The sequence below is a fragment of the Macrobrachium nipponense genome, chromosome 23 (assembly GCF_015104395.2).
Source record: "Macrobrachium nipponense isolate FS-2020 chromosome 23, ASM1510439v2, whole genome shotgun sequence".
Lineage (NCBI taxonomy): Eukaryota > Metazoa > Arthropoda > Malacostraca > Decapoda > Palaemonidae > Macrobrachium > Macrobrachium nipponense.
The window spans coordinates 75,843,807-75,865,161 of record NC_061090.1 but is presented as its reverse complement, the minus strand read 5'-3'; the positions used below and the strand labels follow the sequence as shown (position 1 = coordinate 75,865,161).

Here is a 21,355-nt window from a genome sequence, read left to right as displayed (position 1 = left end):
TCAGACCTCTGCAACACTTCCTTTCAAGAGTATGGGACAGGAGAAATCAGGAGGACTCCTTTTCTTTTCCCATTCCAGCAGACGTCAAAAGACAGTTGAGTTGGTGGCTGGATCCCGCAAAATTGGGGGAAGGAATATCCCTGTACAAGAAGAACCCAGACCTAGTGTTGTTCTCAGACGCTTCGGAGTCAGGTTGGGGAGCAACACTGGGGAGCAAGGAGGCATCGGGCTCTTGGGAAGTGCAACAGAAAGGATGGCACATCAACAGGAAAGAATTGATGGCCATCCTATTAGGTTTAAAAGCCTTCAAAGAAGCGGTCTCGGGGAAGGTAGTAGAGGTCAACTCGGACAACACCACAGCCCTGGCGTACATAAGAAAGCAAGGAGGAACTCATTCTCTGTCCCTATACGAAGCAGCAAGGGAGCTCCTTCTATGGACGAAGGAGAATGGGATAAATCTTTTAACGAGATTTGTACAGGGACAGAAGAATGTGAGGGCAGACATGCTCAGCAGGAAAGGGCAAGTTCTTCCAACAGAGTGGACCCTCGATCTTCAAGTTTGCCAGGAACTGTGGAAGTTATGGGGGAGGCCATCGATAGATCTCTTCGCCTCCAACCAGAACAAGAGAATCCCCAACTACTGCTCCCTGGTACCGGACAAGGAAGCAATAGCAGTGGACGCCTTCTTGATGGACTGGACAGGGATGGATACTTATGCGTTTCCCCCGTTCAAGATCATCAATCTGGTCATCAAGAAGTTCGCCCTTCTCGAAACAGGGAGAATGACCCTGATAGCCCCTTTTTGGCCAGCAAGAGAATGGTTCACAGAGGTAGTGGAGATGCTAGTGGACTTTCCAAGAAACCTTCCTCCAGGTCCAAAGCTTCTCAAACAGCCCCACTTCGAGAGATATCATCAAAACCCCTTCGCGCTACAGCTGACTGTATTCAGACTATCGAGAAGCTTGTCAGAGCGAAAGGCTTTTCTTAGCAAGCGGCTAGAGCTATCGCAAGAGCGAGGAGGATATCTTCTCAGAGAGTCTACCAATCGAAGTGGGAAGTTTTTAGATCTTGGTGTAAACGACACAAAGTGTCCTCAACCACTACCTCTGTGAGTCAGATTGCTGATTTTCTTCTGTTCCTCAGACAACAATCTAAGCTGGCCGTATCCACGATAAAAGGATACAAAAGCATGCTTTCAGCAGTCTTTAAGCATAGAGGCATGGAGCTATCACAAAATACGGATTTGAAGGATCTCTTGAAGTCGTTTGAAATGACTAAACACACGATAAGACCCCCGGCTTGGAATTTGGATGTGGTTTTGAAGTTCTTTTGCGGTAGGAAGTTCGAACCCATCTCGCAATCGACCCTTAGAGATTTGACTAAGAAAACGTTATTTCTGATGGCTCTCGCCACAGCAAAAAGGGTCAGCGAGAATCAGGCGATGGAGAAGCACGTAGGCTTCAGTCAAGACGGAGCTGTATGTTCTTTAAGGCTCGACTTCCTCGCTAAGAATGAGAACCCATCCAAACCCTGGCCGAGGACGTTTGAGGTTCCTAACCTCACAAACTTGGTGGGTCAAGAGGAGGAGAGACTCCTCTGCCCAGTTAGAGCTCTCAGGACATATTTGTCACGGACCAAGAATTTAAGAGGACCATCCAGTGCTTTATGGTGTTCCGTTAAAGATCCTCAAAGGCCCCTCTCGAAGAATGCATTGTCATTCTTCTTGAGGGAAACAATTAGAGAAGCTCACCTCTTATGTGAGGAGGAGAACTTCGGTCTCTTAAAAGTGAAGGCCCATGAGGTGAGGGCTATTTCAACGTCATTGGCATACCAGAAGAACATGTCAGTTAGACAAATAATGGACTCGACATTTTGGAGGAGCAACTCTGTATTCGCTTCTCATTACCTCAGAGAGGTAAAAGTAGACTACGAGAAGTGTTACTCTTTGGGCCCATACGTAGTTACGTCTTTGTTATTGGGTGAAGGAGTTACTACCTCCCCTCAACCTTAACCCTTAAACGCCGAATGGACGTATTAAACGTCGAGTCAAAATGTCTCCTGTATGCCGAATGGACGTACCATACGTCGACTCAAAATTAAAAAAAAAAAAATTCGCGGAAAAATACTTATAGGCCTACCAGCCAAAAACTTTTGAATCACGCGCCTTGGGGGATGCTGGGAGTTCACGGATCGAGGTGTTGTTTTGTTTACAATCGTTACGCAGGCGCACAAGCGCGAATTTCTTTCTTGTCGCACTAAAAAGTATCTGTGACACATCTCGGAAATTATTTTGTCACTTTGACATAATTTTTGTACCATTTTAAATTAGCCGTTACATGAAGTATTATGTATGAAAATGTGTGCATTTTTATGTAGAATACAACAAAAAAATACTCATAATTGTAGCTTTTATCAGTTTTGAGATATTTTTATATAAATAACGATAAGTGCCAAAATTTCAACCTTCGGTCAACTTTGACTCTACCGAAATGGTAAAAAAATGCAATTGTAAGCTAAAACTCTTATATTTTAGTAATATTCAATCATTTACCTTAATTTTGCAACTAATTGAAAGTCTCTAGCACAATATTTCGATTTATGGTGAATTTATGAAAAAAACATTTTCCTTACGTCTGCGCTGCACAGTAACTCTTCCGAAAAAAATCATACATGCGATTGTGGTAATGTTTGCACCATTTTAAAATTAGCCGTTACATAAAGTTTTATATATGGAAATGTGCGCAATTTCATGCACAATACAACTAAAAACAACCCATGGTTGTAGCTTTTATCAATTTTGAAATATTTTCATATAAAAAATGATGTGACAAATTTTCAACCTTCGGTCAACTTTGACTCTACCGAAATGGTAGAAAAACGCAATTGTAAGCTAAAGCGCTTATATTCTAGTAATATTCAAGCATTTACCTTCATTTTGCAACAAATTGGAAGTCTCTAGCACAATATTTTGATTTATGGTGAATTTATGAAAAAAATAACATTTTCTTTACGTCCGCGCAGTAACTCTTCCGAAAAAATCATACATGCGATTGTGGTAATGTTTGCACCATTTTAAATTAGCCGTTACATAAAGTTTTATATATGAAAATGTGCGCAATTTCATGTAGAATACAACTAAAAATAATTGAAGGTTGTAGCTTTTCTCATTTTTGAAATATTTGCATATAAATCATGATAAATAGAAAAAAAACCACGTTCGGTCAACTTTGACTCTACCGAAATGGTCGAAAAACGCAATTGTAAACTAAAACTCTTACAGTCTAGTAATATTCAGTCATTTATCTTCATCTTGAAACAAATTTGAAGTCTCTAGCACAATATTTAGATTTATGGTGAATTAAAAAAAAAAAAAAACTTTCCTTCCCTCCGCGCGCGGATTCTCCGCCACAAATCTCTGAAATGCGTACGTCCCATTCTCGGAATATTTGCTCCGTTTCATATTAGGCATTTCATAGAGTTTTATATATGAAAATGTGTGCAATTTCATGTAGAATAAAACTAAAAATATTTGTAGGTTGTAGCTTTTCTTATTTCCGAAATAATTGCATATAAAAAATATATATATAAAAAAAATCGACATTCGGTCAACTTTAACTCGTCAGATATGGTCGAAAACTGCATTTGTAAGCTAATACTCTTATAGTATAGTAATATTGAATCATTTGTCTTCATTTTGAAAGAAATTGGAAGTCTCTAGGACAATATTTAGATTTATGGTGAATTTTTGAAAAAAATATTTGTTTACGTCCTCGCGTTATGAATTCATGCATTATTTTGTGATAATATTTTCTCTGTGTTGCTTTTATTGTTGTACAATGTGTTATATACCAAAATGATTGCAATTTAGTGTACATTACTTGTTACCTTTAACCGTTTTGCACACAGCGCGATTTGAATACAATTTTATATGAAATTTCGTTTTTGCGCTATCATATATCGCATTATTTATATATGATAATGATAATTTTTTTCATATTTGATGGATGCATACTAAACTTCAGCCAATGACAAAAAAAAGGAGCCAAAAATGAACTCTTAATCTTGAAAACTAAGCGCACTGTGATTTTTTGAAAAAAATATTTTTTCCGCTTCCGCGCTCACTCTGAAACACCTCCGGCACACGGGAGACATTTTTTTTTTACCGCTTCGGCGTTTAAGGGTTAACTTTAGTATGACATACCTTTATTGGGGTTTGTGTTTTTATGGTTGTCTGAGGAGTGGTCTGGTTGAGATGGCACCCTCAGTCTAGCTAGATAGAAAAAATATCTAGTCTGCAAGGTTAGGTGGTTAGGTTGAGTAAGGTTGCAGTTAATTAGAAGGGGAATAGGTAGTGCAGAAGTCTAGTCACGTTGTTGGTCTCGCCCCGTTTGACAAACTATTGAGTGGTTTCAGCATAGGCAGGTCTCATCCTGGCTGGCGCTCCTAAGGGAAAGCGACTCAAGAGGCAGGAACTTTTGAAGTCAGCTACCTTAGCAGGTAAGGAATCAAGGTTATAACCTACAACTTTTAGTTGTTTCCCCAACGATGTTGGCTGTCTTTCACCCACCTCCAAATGTGTGAATCAGCTATATATATATAACTGCCAGGTAAGTTCTATTCATAAAAATGGAGTATTTATGATAAAACAAAGTTTTATGAAACTTCCTGGAGTATCAGTATGATACTTCCTGGCAGTATATTAAAGGCCCACCCACCTCCCCTCAGGAGACAGGTCGGACACGAGATGATCTGAGGAATAGATAAAAAACCTGAAATATGTCGATAAAAAACCAGAAATATGTTGTGAGGGATGTGGCTGCCCTTATGGGCAGTTTTTGTTGCCTATAATGACAGACTTCTGTGCTGTTTGTGCTGCTTTCAGGAGGAGGGCCTACTATAGGGTTTCCCCTGGCAAGGAAAGCATTGATCGGGAATCCTCTGTGAATTAGGATTGGGAAAGGGAGGAAGAAGACAAGCAATTTTCACTGGCTTCCTGGAGAGTGGGTACTCTTCCAGTGAAGAATACCCACTTCTGGTTGCTTCTTATTATCATCTTCCAGCGCTTGGTCCTCAAGACCTAAATTTCATAATCAATCGATCAATCTTATCCTCATCTTCCAACTCTCTACCCTCTGTAAGTGGTACTCTTTTGAGGAAGAGTAGCACTAAGACTAGATCTGGTCATGGCCCCCTCTCCCAACTCTTTTGAGGAAGAGTAGCACTAAGACTAGATCTGGTCATGGCCCCCTCTCCCAAGGATGTAGCAGTAGTTGTGTCACCCTCGATATATGGCTTACATTGAGTATCCAAGATAGTCATTTATTCACTGCCTTCCTTGATAACTTGACTGAGGAGAAGAGGGCTTCAACACTGGAGCCATCTACAGATGTCCAATGTGTCGCTGCTGCTGTTTTGGCTTCCCCTAACACTGCTAAAGAAGGCAATCTTCCTATAGCAGTTATTGACCTGTTGGTAGATCTCTAGTTTGTAAGTCTTCTGCTAAGTCTACACTTCTGACCTCATCAAGCCACATGGTTCCTAAGGCAAGTTTTGTGGATTTATGGAGCTGTTTGAAGGGGCTGATTCCTACCAATAGTGCTTTTATAATTAACTTAATTTTTGTGGACAACAGAATGTGAAAGGATAACATAAACAAAAGTTTATAATAGAACTTTGTATAATAAGTATTGTGAAATTCATTTATAGTGCATTACTTTAATTTTCAACTAAACTACCTAACCAAAGATTCAGTACGTTTAAAAAGCAAACACTTTACTAATTTACCTGGATACACCTACAATGTCCCTTGTCTAAGACTTCAAAACAAAACAAGAATAACAGATCATTTAAAAAAAATGCACCACAATACAGTAAACAATCGCCAAATAAGTTCGCTTCACAGTAAATGTGGAGGAATCATCAAAGCTTGCAGAACTTGCAGAGAGGATTTAAGTCGTGCCATCTCCAACCCCCTCACTCCATCCTCCGTAAGAGTGTACTGACAAAATGGTAGGTCTTCCATCACTGGTGTAGTGGGAAAGGTGTTAATTCACTCAAGGTAACTGTAAAAACAGTGACAGACTTTTCCCATCTTATGCTGTGATTAGGGATTACAGAGCTGCCCTCTCTCTAGTGTTCAGACCTTAGGGTATAGGCCTCTTGACTTCTTGGGAACATTCAGCCCCAGTAAAACATTTTCAAAAGAAGTATGCCCCACAAGAGTTGAGGCCTTTCAAGTGGAACATGGCCGTGGTTCTTGCCAGCCTAAGACAGATGCTCTATGAGCCCTTCAAGATGACACTGGACCATGACCTGACCCTCAAGACAGTTTTTGTCGTGGCCTTTTGTTTGGGACGTATAGTAGCTGCCCAACAGGTCTTTTAGTCACCTGAGCTCCAGATTTGGACAGAGTCAGTATATCATTTGGTGTATCTAGGTCCGACATAAGTCTAGATGTGTGAATGTGGAATTACTGGATTCTCTTCCTCCTCAATTTTTTTGGGAGCAACATCAGGGACAAAGTACTTGCTGGAGTCAGACAAGTTACAGGTGAGTGCACTGGGTACCCTATCCCTATCTGTGATAGGGTAGCATCGCCTTTGTCCTCTCTCCTATAGGAAGGGCAACGGGGCATTGTCGACTGTAGTTCTGAACCTTTTACTTGTAATATAATTTGAACTCAATTGCCTTCCATGGTTCTCTGAAACATTCCCTATATGCTATAGTAGAAGGAACACTCAGTCCTAGGGTCCTTCTACTCTTGCCAGCCATTTGGTCAGACTGGTAGAAGGTTACAGGACCATGTCTTCCTGTTCTTGCTTGGCAGCTGGGATCGAGCCAGTTCCATGGTAGCATTTGACTCCTGTCATTGGAAGGGGACTGATTTAAGCCAAGGAGTAAGTCTTCTATATAAAAGGTTATAGTTTGTAATGTACGTATGAACAAATAAATTTTGAGTATAAATTTTTATTTGTTCAGGTTAACCAAGCAAAGCCTCTTATATTTTAGTCCCACCTCAACCATGAAGGCAGCAGTTGGTGAGTGAGACATACTCCCTCGCTTAGCCCCATCTCCACCTATGAAAAAAGTACCTGGTTAACTACCATGTTACTAGGTTTTGACCAGTTTCCTATTGTGTAAAGGCTATGATATGTATAACTAGGGAAAAATAAAAATGTTTGCTCAAAATTTGTGATATTTAATAGCATAAGCAGGAAATAATGAGTAAATTGTGGATGTGTTAGGGGATTTATTGTGTTATTGTGTGCTTGGTCATGTAAATGATATCCTCAAAATGATAAATCATTAGATAATGCAAATGATTATCCCCCTGGGTATTTCGTTTATTGTTGCAGGATTTTCGAGTTTTAATTATGACACCATAATTATTGCTTCTACCAATGATTTTTGGACGACTTTTCAGGGTGTCAACAAATCCTTTATGGGAGATATGGTCATCAAGATAACTGACAGATCATATGGAAGAGATTATATTGAAATTCGTGAATTCCAGGTAATTACAGTATCTTCACTTTTAATTGCTCTAGGTATTTGGTATAAATAGAAATGTTATTAGCGGTTATGAAATTGTATGAAATTAATGATTAAATTGTGCCAGGGAATCCATATCTTGATATTTTTGGCATAGAACACCGTCAGAGGCATATATTTTACCTTAATACCTATGTAACAATTCTCCATAAAAATTTGTTAATATAATTTGCATAACCTTTATGGTCTGAACGGCATTTCTGCAAATGTATGAACTCGTTAGACAATGGCGCTAGCGGCGCTGTTAACTGAAAATTTTGCTGTAAAAAATACCTTATTTTTTTAATGAATATTTTTGACGACAGCCATAAAACCGATTCGCTGCTGAGCGACTGCGTCGTTAACCGCGGGCCGCCTGTACATGAAAATGTGTGCAATATCATGTAGAATACAACAAAAAATAACTCATGGTTGTAGCTTTTATCAGTTTTGAAATATTTTCATATAAATCATGATAAATAGAAAAAATTCAACCTTCGGTCAACTTTAACTCAACTGGAATGGCCGAAAACTGCAATTGTAAGCTAAAACACTTACTGTCTAGTAATATCCAATCAATTACCTTCAATTTGCAACAAATGGGAAGTATCTAGCACAATATTTTGTTTTATGGTGAATTTTAGAAAAAACTTTTTACGTCCGTGCGTTACGAATTCATGCATCATTTTGTGATAATATTTTCTCTGTGTTGCTTTGATTGTTTTACAATTTGTTATATACCAAAATCATTGTAATTTAGTGTACAATATAGAAAAAAAAATAACTAATTAGCTATAACCGTTTTGCTCACAGCGCGATTTGTATACAATTTATATGAAAATTTTTTTTTGTGCTGTCATATATTCCAATATTTATATATGACAATGTTATTTTTTTTCATTTCCAATGGTTGCATACTAAACTTCAGGCAATGACAAAAAAAGGAGCCAAAAATGAACTCTTAATCTTGAAAACTAAGTGTGCTGTGGTTTAAAAAAAAAAAAAAAAAATTTCAAAAAAAAAACATTAAAAAAAAAAAAAATTTCCGCTTCGACGCTAACTCCCAAACGCCGCCGGCGTACGACAGACACTTTTGTAAATAGAGGCTTGGTGTTTAACGGTTAATTGTCACTTCCAACCAGATTTCCAAATTTCTTACTGACCTTAGTTTTTGGTTCTCTTTCAAAATTGAATCCTGTAGGCAATCCTTCTGGGAGTATTATAGTGGGACTAGGCAGTCTTGTTAAACTGTAGTAGGTGTAACTTTTTGTTTACGACTTTTGCGAAAAAAGGCCTCCAATGCTTGTGAGAAATGTTGCAACTCCTGAGTTCCCTTGAATGTTTTCACATTTTAAACCCTGGCTGATAACATGAAACAGCACTTTTAAAATCTGTGGTGTTGTTTGTTATGAGAACTGGTATCCTGAGAAAATATAGATCCAAATACAGTTCTTTAGATATCATGATTACATGCAGCATAACTGAGTATTAACGATTTGGTCATTTTCTTTCAGAAAGACAACATCTTTTTGAAATACATATTTGTGACAAGAGCTTATTGTAAAAATGTAATTCAAGAGCTCAAAGATATCCGAGAGGGAAACAAGGTGGCACCAAAAATCATCTTAATGAACTCCTTTTTATGGGATTTGACAAGGTAAGCATTAAGATTGATTAATTTTTTATGGAGTTTGTAGGAGTTGATGTAATAGTGTTGATAAATTAGTGCTGTTGTTTAACTCATTTGCAGCTTCATTGCTACTCCATATTCATATTCTTGACTGAATTCTCACAGTGTGGAAGAGATATGTAGATAACACTTTTGTGTTGAGCAAATGTCCAGCATGGATAATGTAGAGGAATTTTTAGCTAAAATGTGACGTTTTAAGGACTTAAAATTTTAAATCATTGAATGAAAAATATTAGGAACGTAAAACACGAAAATAGCTAGGAATGGCCATAAAAATACGTTATATTTCTTAAATGAATTTTACCTCTATTATGATAACTATTAATCCTTGCACCAGCAGGTGGATGACAAATTGGAAACAAAATTTTATGTAGATTGCTTTCTATACTATATTGACTGCCTCTATTTAATGGTAAGCCATAGTTCTTGTTTCTATTGTTGTGAGTGTTATTTTCTTTTGACATTGTAAAAGGACCAGTAGACAGTTTTTTTAAATTTCCTTCTATGTTGCTTGACAAGAATATTTTGCATTTAGGTTGATATTGATTGGTTTTTTAGATCATTAAGATAAGATGCTTTTTTTAAATGACATTGATAAATATACATTAGAATTTGTAAGGTAAGTGGTGTAGAACCTGCCTTTGTTTGCATACAATAGACATGAAATTTGCATTAGGTACAGGAGCAAGGATTGTTCGTTTGATGACTGATGTAGTGATTGTATTAATTGGGCGGCTAGTGTCATTCACATACGTAAAATTATTGCTAATGTAAGGAGGAGAGATGATAGAGATAGGAGTGGCTTTGCCAGGAAAATAGTTTTGGCTCTTCCTCTAGAGAAGTAGTCATTGGGAAGTAGGGAAATGACCTTTTTGGCATGCATAAACGGGGCTGTATGTATCCAACACTGAGAGTTTACTCACTCTTTTGCCAATTTAATAGCTAAATTTCAGGAGCAGCTTCACACCTTCCTCAGCCCTTTGGTTTTTTCTTATCTGTTTTGATATTGTGTGAGCTGTACTTACAATCTTACAAATTAAACTAGAATAATTATTTTAGAAAAAAAAAACATGTATAACTTCGTGAAATTTACAGTTATTTTGTTAAAGAGGCCCCACGAGGGGTTATAAATAGTACTTTCTGGGTTCGACCTGTGTCTGCCGATGAAAAATCCCTGTAACTCATTTTTTAGTATAAATAAACTCTATAATATACCAGAGAAAAAGCTAACATGGGTATGCTGAAGTTACTACCTCAGCGCGATCACCCAAAGGGTGTCGGTATAAGTATAGGGGTGTTGTGTTACCACAAACCACAGGGCTTCTGCCATTTAGAAGGTTCCCTTCAAAATCCCCCACCGTGGTGAGAGCCGTTACAACGAAATCCCACCACCTGTCCTCACTCGCCACTACTACTAGTACCCACGCGCTACAACCTATTCCTGTATATAGAGTCGTACGGTTCGCTTACAGAATTTCTTTGTGCTGTGTTCGACACTATTTGGCGTAATAATGAGTGCTCAAGCTTCTTCTGCTTCTAAGTTGAGTACCCCAATTTGGTTTTTTATCATATTTAAGTTAATTTAAGTATGCTATCGGCCCAGGCCCCTCAAAATACGAGTTGGGGGTGCCGCCATTTTGAGCGTCGGCATAGCTACAGCGAATTCCGCACGACATGTTAAAATTATATATATAGGCTTAACTTTATTCATAAGGTATTAAAATGTGATATTTCTGTTAGAACAGATGATGGTTGCATTTCATAGTGATATGGCTTATATACTAATACGATAAGATCTCGGTGCTCGTGAGCCCTTCTCGAATCTAGGCTAGTCTCACAACGACAACCATATTTGATCCTTAATTGGATACATGGTTAGATTACCCCTATTTAGCTAAAATTAATAAGCCTAGTAAGCTTAAAGAAGGTTTTTCTCGTCCTAGCAATCTAGGTCTAAAAAGTTACTTTATTTGTGCGGTCGGGGAAAATTGCCCATCCCAGTGTATTTAAGGGATACCAGGGGCTATGTAAATTAGTACTAGATAGTTAGAGATAACTCCTATGCACCTTGTGAAATATTTTATATATAGATTAAATAAAAAATACCCTAAGTGATGGTACCATGTGCCTAGCCTACCTGGATAGCCTCCTGACCGGGTTGGACCACTTCGATCACGACAAGCCACGGCCAGTCACCGAGAGATCTAGGCTACGTAGCCTATGAGTGATACCCATCTTGGATCAGGGGTAGAGCTAGGCAACATGGACTGTTACAAACAAACCTCTAATCTAATAAACTAAACGAGGGATGTTATTTCCTATAATAATTACTAATTTTATTATCTCTGGAGCCTCGGCGAACAGAGAACATATGGGGGATACTCCCTTAACGGAGTGATTAGAGGCAGGGTATAAGCGTAGTAGTACTCAAAGTTCGGCATTGCCGGAATTCAGACTGATTCATTCCTAGCTTCGGCAACTATTGAGGTAAGCCATTATCTAATGTACAACGGCTTCTCAATCGATGTTTCTATAAAATAGGTGAACTGTCCTCTTCTTCGGCATCGACGAAGTTCGGCGTATAAGTTCTAAGCATGCCTCTTACGGGAAGTTTCAGTTTATACTATTACACTTAAAAGTTTATAAGCCACCTTAAGATAAGCCGATTAGTAATATTACGTCGGTCTATGAATATTTCGGCAACGAAATATTTCGCCGACAAGCTAAAGAATGAGTTTTTCTAGAAAACTTAAACTGCTACGTCGGGACAGAATATTTTGGAGACGAAATATTTCGCCGACAACAATCTAACAACAAAACTTACGAGTTTTATGGCCTAGTTGTTCATAACTAGTATTATATCGGTTCTGAAATATTTCGGCAACGGAATATTTCGCTGACAAATAAAAACGACAGCAAACTTAAGAGTTTATAACTTAGTTAATACACGTTGTGGATAACTGGTACTACGTCGGTGCCGAAATATTTCGCTGACAAATACAAACATGCATGAGTTTTCTAGAAAATACTTAACTGCATGCCTAGACAAAATATTTCGGCAACGAAATATTTCGCCAAAAATTTTAGCAAATACCACCAAGGGAAAGAAACTCATTGAGATTTTTTCACATTACAGGTGGTCCGTTGCCAAGCGAAGGGCTGCCATGCATCTTTGGAGAACCCTTTCGGCCACGTAGTTTGCTGGTCGCATGCCAACTGCGCCGTGCAACTACGTGGTCTGGCACCCGGACGTATGTACGGACTGTTATGACTTGGTGTCCATCATGTCCAATGAGCAGGTAAGGACATTTAAGAAATTGGCTTGAATATATTAAGGAATATAGTCATATAAATTCATAAATCAGTCAACGGATCCGCCATTAAAACGAATATTGTTTACAGACGGATCCGGCGGCATACCACGATGCAAGGGTGGCTCTTCGCAAATGGGTGGGGGGTTTCAGCAAGAATGTCCCTAAGGGTCAGCCCTACGTACTGGACGCTGACCTCTGTGCTATGATTTTTTCGGGGGCCACGCTAACAACAGCGGTGGCCAGAGACATTGCCGAACCCCTCATCGAGGCTATCCGTGCGGCAACCACAACTACCTTGGAGGAGCAGCAAGATTTAATGGAAGATGTGGCGGCAATCAACATCAATGCCGAACCTATGGTCACGGAGGAACAGGTAGGTGGGGAGGTAAGTGGAGCGAGTTCCCTTCCCAGTCCTTCTCCTTCTTCTTTTTCATCCTTTAAGGGCTTCTCTAAGCCCACTGACAAACAAGGAATGCTGTCGGTAATTCCAAAAGTCAAGAAGACTTTAAAGAAGGGCATGAGGCCTGTTCTGCCAGCGGCGAAGGAGTTGTCTTTGGCTTCACAGCCATCGACATCGTCCGTCAATCAGCCTGCTGCCATAAATCCTTCCCCTAATGAAGGGACAGGACCATTCTCAAAGGCGGCGGAACAGACCTTCGACCCAGAAGCCTTCACTAACCTGTTATTAACTAAGGTTAGTTGAGTCATAGATCAGAGGCTAGATGCACGCCTCGGGCCAACACCGGATGTCTCCAATCAAGCTCTTTCGTCATTGACGGAGAGGATTAGACCCCTTGAGGAGATGTTGTCCGGTCTCCTTCACTCTGGAACACCAGCCCTATCCATGATGGTTCCGGATGCTTCAAAGCTTCCCCCCTTTGACATGGAGAACCCTTGGAGGTTGGCCCTACATGCTCCCTTCTTGAAAGGGAGATTGACTATTGAGGGGTGTGGTACAAGACCAATTGAAGACTTTGAGCTCTTCCCACCTGGTCTTCAATTCCCGTTCCCAGGCTTTGTTAGACTAGCACAACATGCGCTAGTCAGAGTTGACAAAGTGCCCAAGGAAACGGTGATTTTCCCCAGAGAACAGGCCCAAGCTGCCTGGGTCCGTTCTCTATCAGAGTGGAGATGCGTCAATACCAAACTGAAGCCTCACAAGGGAAAGTATACCATGTTCGTCACCCCAGAAGGTATTCCGTCACCTTGTACATCTAAGGTGGCGGAGTTAACCTTGCAGGCAATAGCTGAAGACAAACCAATGCCAGTCCTGAGGGAAACGGAAGCTACATCTCTCCTTTTACCCACAGGACTGGACATTTGGACTAATGCTCCGGCGACATTTACTTCGGGTAAATTGGAGCCAGATTGTGCTTCAGACCTATTCTCCGAAAGACTGCCCAAACTCCCCGACCATCTAATCAAGGCGGAGTTTGAAGCGAGAACAAGGTTAGCCAGATCTATCAACTCCGTCACATCTGCGAAGTTGGTAGCAACAACTTAAGAAGATGAACAAGTCTTCAGGGTCTTAACGAAAGGTCTATTACAGACCTTCCAAGCGGACTTGCATGACTTTGCTGTGGCAAAAAGGGCCTGTAGGAAACATGTTTTGGCTGGGGCTACAGTGAAACATGAGCCCAATAGGCTAATTAAATCTTCCATTTGGGGAGAAAACCTCTTCCCCAAAGAGGAAGTTAATAATATCTTACATGAGGCAGCAAGGGCTAACCAGAGTATGCGGATAAGGTGGGGTCTTCCTTTAAAACGCCACAATGATGGAACATCTCATCAACAAAACCCTAAAAAGAAGGCAAGAAGGTATAACCCTTATCAGACGGCCCGTCCTCATGGATATATGCAGGCAGTGCCGTCCACCTCTAAAGCACAACAATATGTCTTCGTCCAACCACCCTCGGAACCTCAACCTTCTACTTCATCCCAAGTTGTGGCTTCCCCAGCATTTAATCCTGCTTATGAGGCGAGAACTACTGTTCGCCCATATAGCAGACATGCTGGGAGTAGTCGAGCCAGAGGAGGCTCTCGATTGCAAGGGGGAGCAAGAGGTAGGGAATTCTGGGAAGGGAGAGGAGCTAGACCAACAACCAACCAGTGAGATCTACCAGGTAGGGGGGAGACTGTTCCTATTCAGGGATCGATGAACCTTCAGTCCATGGGCCCACAGTATAGTATCAAAGGGTCTAGGCTGGAAGTGGGAGAAGGGTCCTCCCCCTCCAGTCAGCTTCTTCCAAAAACCAACAGAGTACACCAAGGATCTTCTTCAGAAACGCGCCATAAAGAGGGTGAAGAGCATAAGGTTTCAAGCACGTTTGTTCAGTGTCCTAAAGAAGGACTCGGACAAAAAACGAGTAATTCTAGACTTGTCTCGTCTCAATTCCTACATTCACTTCGACAAGTTCCGTATGCTGACAATCTCACAGGTGCGGACCTTAATTCCCCGTGGGGCCGTCACCACCTCTATAGATCTTACAGACGCTTACTATCACGTCCCAATAGCCAGAAACTTCTCTCCATACCCAGGATTCAAACTAGGCAAGCAAGCCTACTCGTTCAAGGTAATGCCCTTAGGGCTCAATGTAGTACCCAGAGTGTTCACAAAATTAGGAGAGACAGTAGTTCAGGAATTGAGGAAGAAAGGAATATTACTAGTAGCCTACCTGGACGATTGGCTAATTTGGGCGAGCAACTAAGCGGAGTGTCGAAGGTCGACATCCAAAGTACTGGACTTCCTAAAATTTTTAGGGTTCCAAGTAAACATGGCGAAATCCAGGCTGACTCCAGCATCTCGGTTCCAATGGCTAGGGATTCAGTGGGACCTGAAGAACCACAAGCTATCTCTTCCTTCCAAAAAGATCAAAGAAATAGCGAAAGCTACAAAGTGCTTTCTCAAAAACAGACGGTCATCTTGAAGGGAACAAGAGAGGTTTCTGGGTTCCCTTCAGTTCGCATCAGTAACAGATGTCCTACTGAAAACCAGATAAAAGGATATCAATCAGGTTTGGAGATCAAGAGCCAATCTCAAATTCAGAGACAAGGTTTCAAGAATTCCAGATATTTTAAAAAAGAGGCTTCATCCATGGACAAAACAACAGAACCTATCCAAATCGGTTCCACTACAATTTCCTCCTCCATCTCTGATCATCCACACAGATGCATCTCTGAGCGGTTGGGGGGAATATTCACCCCTCAAGAAAGTTCAAGGAACGTGGTCGGAAACATTCCGTCGATTCCACATCAATATATTGGAAGCGATGGCAATGTTTTTAACACTGAAAAGGTTACATCCGTCCAAGAAGATCCACATTCGAATCGTATCAGACAGCTTTACAGTAGTCCATTGCATAAACAGAAGAGGATCCAAATCCAACAAGTTGGATCATGTAATGATAGCAATATTCCTCTTAGCGGAAAAGAACAACTGGCACATGTCAGCAATTCATCTGGCAGGGGTAAGGAATGTAGTAGCAGACTCCTTGTCCAGAATGACCCCACTGGAATCAGAATGGTCACTGGACAACAATTCATTCAAATGGATCACAACTCAGATTCCGGGACTCCAGGTGGACCTCTTTGCCTCGGAGTCCAATCACAAGTTAGCTTGCTATGTAGCTCCCAACATAGACAACAATGCCTTTGCGATCGATGCAATGTCTCTAGATTGGAACAATTGGGAGATAATTTATCTTTTTCCTCCAGTGAACCTCCTGTTGAAGGTACTGCACAAGCTAAGATCATTCAAAGGTCAGCTGGCATAAGTGGCACCCAACTGGCCGAAGAGCAATTGGTATCCCCTCATCATGGAGATGAAACTCAAACCCCAGAAGATTCCATCCCCGAACCTAACACAGATAGTACAAATGCAGACTGTGTCAGCCTCCTCAAGAATTCTGAGTGCCCTAACTTTATGGACTTCATGAAGTTTGCTGCTCAAAAAGAAGCAAACATAGATCCATTAAATATCCTATTTGTGGAATCTGATAAACAGGATTCTACAATTAGACAATATGATTCCGCAGTGAAAAAAATTGGCTACATTTTTTAAAGATATGGATGTTCCAGAAATGGATACAAATCTCACAATATCTTTCTTTAGATCATTACATGAGAAAGGCTTAGCTGCTAGCACTATTACCACAATTAAATCTGCCCTAAGAAAGATTTTTCAAATAGGTTTCAATATTAATTTAGCGGACACATACTTTTCTTCTATTCCGAAAGCATGCGCCCGTTTGAGACCGGTAAGCCGTCCTCAAACAATATCATGGTTTTTAAATGATGTACTTAAACTTGCATCTGATTTGGACAATGATAACTGTTCTTATTCAGCACTATTAAGAAAAACATTATTTTTAGTAGCTCTGGCTTCTGGAGCTAGAATTTCTGAATTGTCAGCCCTTTCTAGGAATCCAGGACATGTGGAATTCCTCCCGTCTGGGAAAGTCTTACTTTCACCAGATAGACAATTTTTAGCAAAAAATGAAGATCCACAGAATAGGTGGACACCTTGGGAAATTCTTCCTCCTCCAGATGATAAATCATTATATCCAGTTCATACACTTAAAACCTTTATGACCAGAACATCTCAAATAACAACGGGCCCTCTTTTTCTTAGAGAAAAAGAAGGAACGTTCACTCTAAGAGGCATTAGGCAACAGATACTTTATTTCATTAAGCAAGCTAATCTGGATTCAGTCCCACATGTCCATGATATCCGAGCAGTTGCCACCTCGATTAATTATTTTCAAAACATGAAGTTTGAGGACCTAAAAAAGTACACAGGTTGGAAGTCCCCAGCAGTATTTAAACGCCACTATCTAAAAAACCTACAGGCCCTAAAATTTTCAGCAGTGGCAGCTGGTGCTGTGGTTGTTCCTGAAGAACAGACTGACGGTTCTTAGAAACCCTTAAATAGAGCTATTCCTTTTACTATCTCCCTTTTGCATGACCCTTCTACCTGCATGACTCGCTCACACTCCCCACCATACTTTTTTCCGGACCGGGCTAGACGCTTGTTGTTGATCCCGCTACCGGATTATTGTATGAAATTGTACATATGTATATGTATATTACTTTTAAGTACTACTGTAGAAGTACTATAACACTTTGCTTGGTCTGTATGACATATAATAGTGCCCAACGGGCTAAGAACATATATATTTTCAGTATTGTATATTTTAATACTGTTGATGTTAATTGTATATTAAGAATTTACTTCTCACAAATATTGAGTTACTAGTTTAAGTTGTAATATTAAGACTAAATAGTAAAACTATTTATAACTCCTTATTCTGGATATCATTAACCCGGTTTATATACATAATTTTAGACTAAAAACTTGTATAACATTCTCTGGTATGTTTTCATCGGCAGACACAGGTCGAACCCAGAAAAGGGATTTTGACGTAGGAAAAATCTATTTCTTGGGGAAGACCTGTGTCGCCCGATGAACCCTAACCCTATTATCATTCTGTTCCCACCCTGACTAATCCAAGTTTGTAGAACTATTTCAGGAATGGGTTGTAGCGCGTGGGTACTAGTAGTAGTGGCGAGTGAGGGCGGGTGGTGTGATTTCGTTGTAACGGCTCTCACCAAGGTGGGGGATTTTGAAGGGAACCTTCTAAATGGCAGAAGTCCTGTGGTTTGTGGTAACACAACACCCCTATACTTATACCGACACCCTTTGGGTGATCGCACTGAGGGTAGTAACTTCAGCATAACCATGTTAGCTTTTTCTCTGGTATATTATAGAGTTTATTTATACTAGAAAAATGAGTTACAGGGATTTTTCATCGGGCGACACAGGTCTTCCCCCAGAAATAGATTTTTCCTACGTCAAAATCCCTTTTTTTTAACCTCTCATGAGAGGGAGGGAAAATGTGTTAGAATTTATTTTCTTACACCTTGTGCATCTGCAGCTTCCTCTTTCCATTGATATATTTTTTTCTTAAATTTGCTGCCTTCAAAGTTACCGTGGCCGGGGGGGTTTTAAGCTCCAATTTAGTGAAGGTGTAAGCATTAATGAGGAGATGCTTATGGAGCACCCCAGAATTTTCAAAAGGAACTAAACCTGACGAGTGACACTGGTTATTCAAAAGCTTTATTCTACTCTTGATAACAGCAGTATATATATGGAATGAGCTAAAAAGGTTTTGTTTATAAAAGGGAGTTTTAAGGGAGATTGTGTCATCCAGGATTTTCTGTGGTTTGGAAGTGGCTTGGTCTCAAGGGTGGTAGTTTTAAAAGTTCAAACACTATTATATTGATCTGGTCTAGAGCTTTGTGTCTTTACCCAATTTGTTGTGATCTAAAGGGTCCTTGTAAAATTCCATTAAGCTTTGGGACCTGCATGACTTTAATGACTCCTTGCTGGCCTTGCAGAGAGTGGTTCCTTGATCACCATCGTCTTCAGGTGTACCAACCAAGACTTCTTCATTTCATCAAAACTTCTCCTTGCTTCAGCTGGCTGCATTGAGACTCACAACCGCGTCCTGTAAATGAAAAACTGTCAAGGAATATAGAAAGGCAATCTTCAATTTCAGGAGAGAGTGAACAAACACCTTGTACCAGAGGCAGTGGTTGGTTTATAGAGGCTGGTGCTATTCCAGAAGGATTTTCTGGACTCACCTCTATAAATAATCTGATTAAATTCTTAATTTACCTTATAGGTTTGTCAGTCACAGCTATCAAGGGTTATCGTTCCATGCCAGCTTTAGTGTTAAGGCATATTGGATTGGAATGTCCTCCACCATGGATGTTATGGAAGCTATACATTTTTCCTGGACAGAGATTCCTAAATCCCCTTTGAAGCCTTTGGGATAGTTTATAGTTGTGGGCTCAAGTTCCTGACTTCTGTAACATATGCTTTACATCCCAAGAAAGTCTTTTCATTTTCATTTTTGTCATTGTTCAGGGAAAAGAGTTATTTTAAGATTTGAGCTCTGCATCATGCTTTTTATGGCCTTCTTCTTTAAGACCTTGGTTGGGAAAGTACATGCCAATCTTCCTTGTTGCCTGTGTTGAACTTGAAGGTCAAGTTCAGTGACATAAGTGTCATGGCAACATCTTGTAATTTGCTTAAAATCCTTCACTGGAGAAGATTGTAAATGCTGCGCAATAGAAGTGTAACTTGGAATACACCTTGCATTACTTGGTGGCTGGAAATTCAGTATGAAGATTGCAGAACTTTTTTAGCTTTTGTTTTAGCAGGAAAGATCATATGAATGACTAGTTTTTCTGTTTAGTCAGTAGATTTAGGAATTTGTTGACTTTGTCATTGTTCTGCAGGCCTTGGTACATGGTCTTTCTCCTACTGTTATTGGACTAAGAATGTTTTCCCTTGCAAGAAATCCCCAGTTACTATTTTCAAAGGTTTCTGTGGCGTAATTACTTAGTCCTTGATAGGATTTAATCCTTGACTGTTGGCAGTACCAACAGATGGTTTCTTCCCATTAGGTAAGTAACATCTCATTTTGGACAGAATTTATTGTTTTCTCATGGGATTTTAATTTTTGGTTAGAAATCAACTATCATGATAGAGAGGTGAGATTCATTTCAAAAATAGAAATTTTCATAATGAATTTATTTGTAAAACTTACCTCTTTATTACGATGAATCACTGACTCCCATCATCCCACTCATGTGGACATATCTAAGACAAAACTGAGAACAATAAATGTTAAGAACAATAGATGCATGAACCATGGTCACTCTGAAAGGGAGGAGTCAACAATAGAAAGTATAGTTATATGACCTAGATAGTATTTTCTGTTTTTAAATGGTTATCCTCCCACTGGCATGGGAATTGATAAATATCATATAGAGAAGTAAGTAAAATATTTGAAACTGAATAATATAAAAATTTCTACTTTGTGTAGCTATGTTTGGTTGTTGAAGGAAGGCAGTAATAACATGGTATTTTCTTTTTGTGACTTTTTTTTTCAATATTTGCAGGTGGGGTCCTTTGAAAGAGGATCAGTACAAAGAAGATATGGTGAAGTTGTTCAAGGACTTGAAGCGAAGTTTGCCTTCTGACACCTTGGTAATGTGGCTTTCAACACTCCCAGTTGCTACAGAGAGAGTCAAAGGCGGAGTTTTTATTCAGCAGGTTTGTTTATACGCATAAGTTTTCAAACAGTACCAATTTAACATTTTAGACCAATTGAAATGAAATTAATTTATTTTATGAAATACTTAGTATTTGGGATGACTTACCTACTGTCAAAGATAGCTACAGTGGTACCTCGAGACACAAAAGGCTCAACTTACGAAAAACTCGAGATACGAAAGCCAGTGCGAAAAATTTAACGGCTCTACATATGAAAAGTTTTCAAGATACGAAAGGTTTCTGAAAGTCCGAGATTCGCCCAGATAACAATGTTGAAACTCGCACCGCCATCTTAGCACTAGTAGACTCGCCACCATCCTCCTGCTCTCCCATTGGTTCCTGATGCTAGTCACCACCATGAGATCCTTCTCTCCTATTGGACAGCATCCCTCCCATCATGCATCTTATACGTATACGTGGTGGCGTACCTATCTCGGCCTCTTAGTACCAACATCTTTATCGTACGCACACAGCATTCATTCAGTCCAACGATTTCGTTTAGTAACGTAAATTCGTTAGCGATTTTGTTGCAGTACTATTATCGTGTTGTGCGAAAACTTTATTGTGTAACTTATACGTAAATTATGTACAAGATAACATAGTCATGGGTCCCAAGAAAGTTGAAATTCACGGAAAGAAGCGCATGCTCTCTTTGGAGACAAAGATGGAGATCATCAAGAAGTACGAAGCTGGTATGCG

General features: G+C 39.8%; 1 protein-coding gene across 1 annotated transcript in view; it reads left to right on the top strand.

The window, feature by feature from the left end:
• LOC135201637 (PC-esterase domain-containing protein 1A-like) overlaps positions 1 to 21,355 on the top strand; it is a 197,919-nt gene that overhangs the window by 14,743 nt on the left and 161,821 nt on the right. The window contains exons 3-5 of the mRNA XM_064230724.1: positions 7,424 to 7,513; positions 9,045 to 9,187; positions 20,503 to 20,656. Of these exons, the coding sequence (XP_064086794.1) occupies positions 7,424 to 7,513; positions 9,045 to 9,187; positions 20,503 to 20,656 (387 nt within the window). The remainder of the gene's footprint in view (positions 1 to 7,423; positions 7,514 to 9,044; positions 9,188 to 20,502; positions 20,657 to 21,355) is intronic.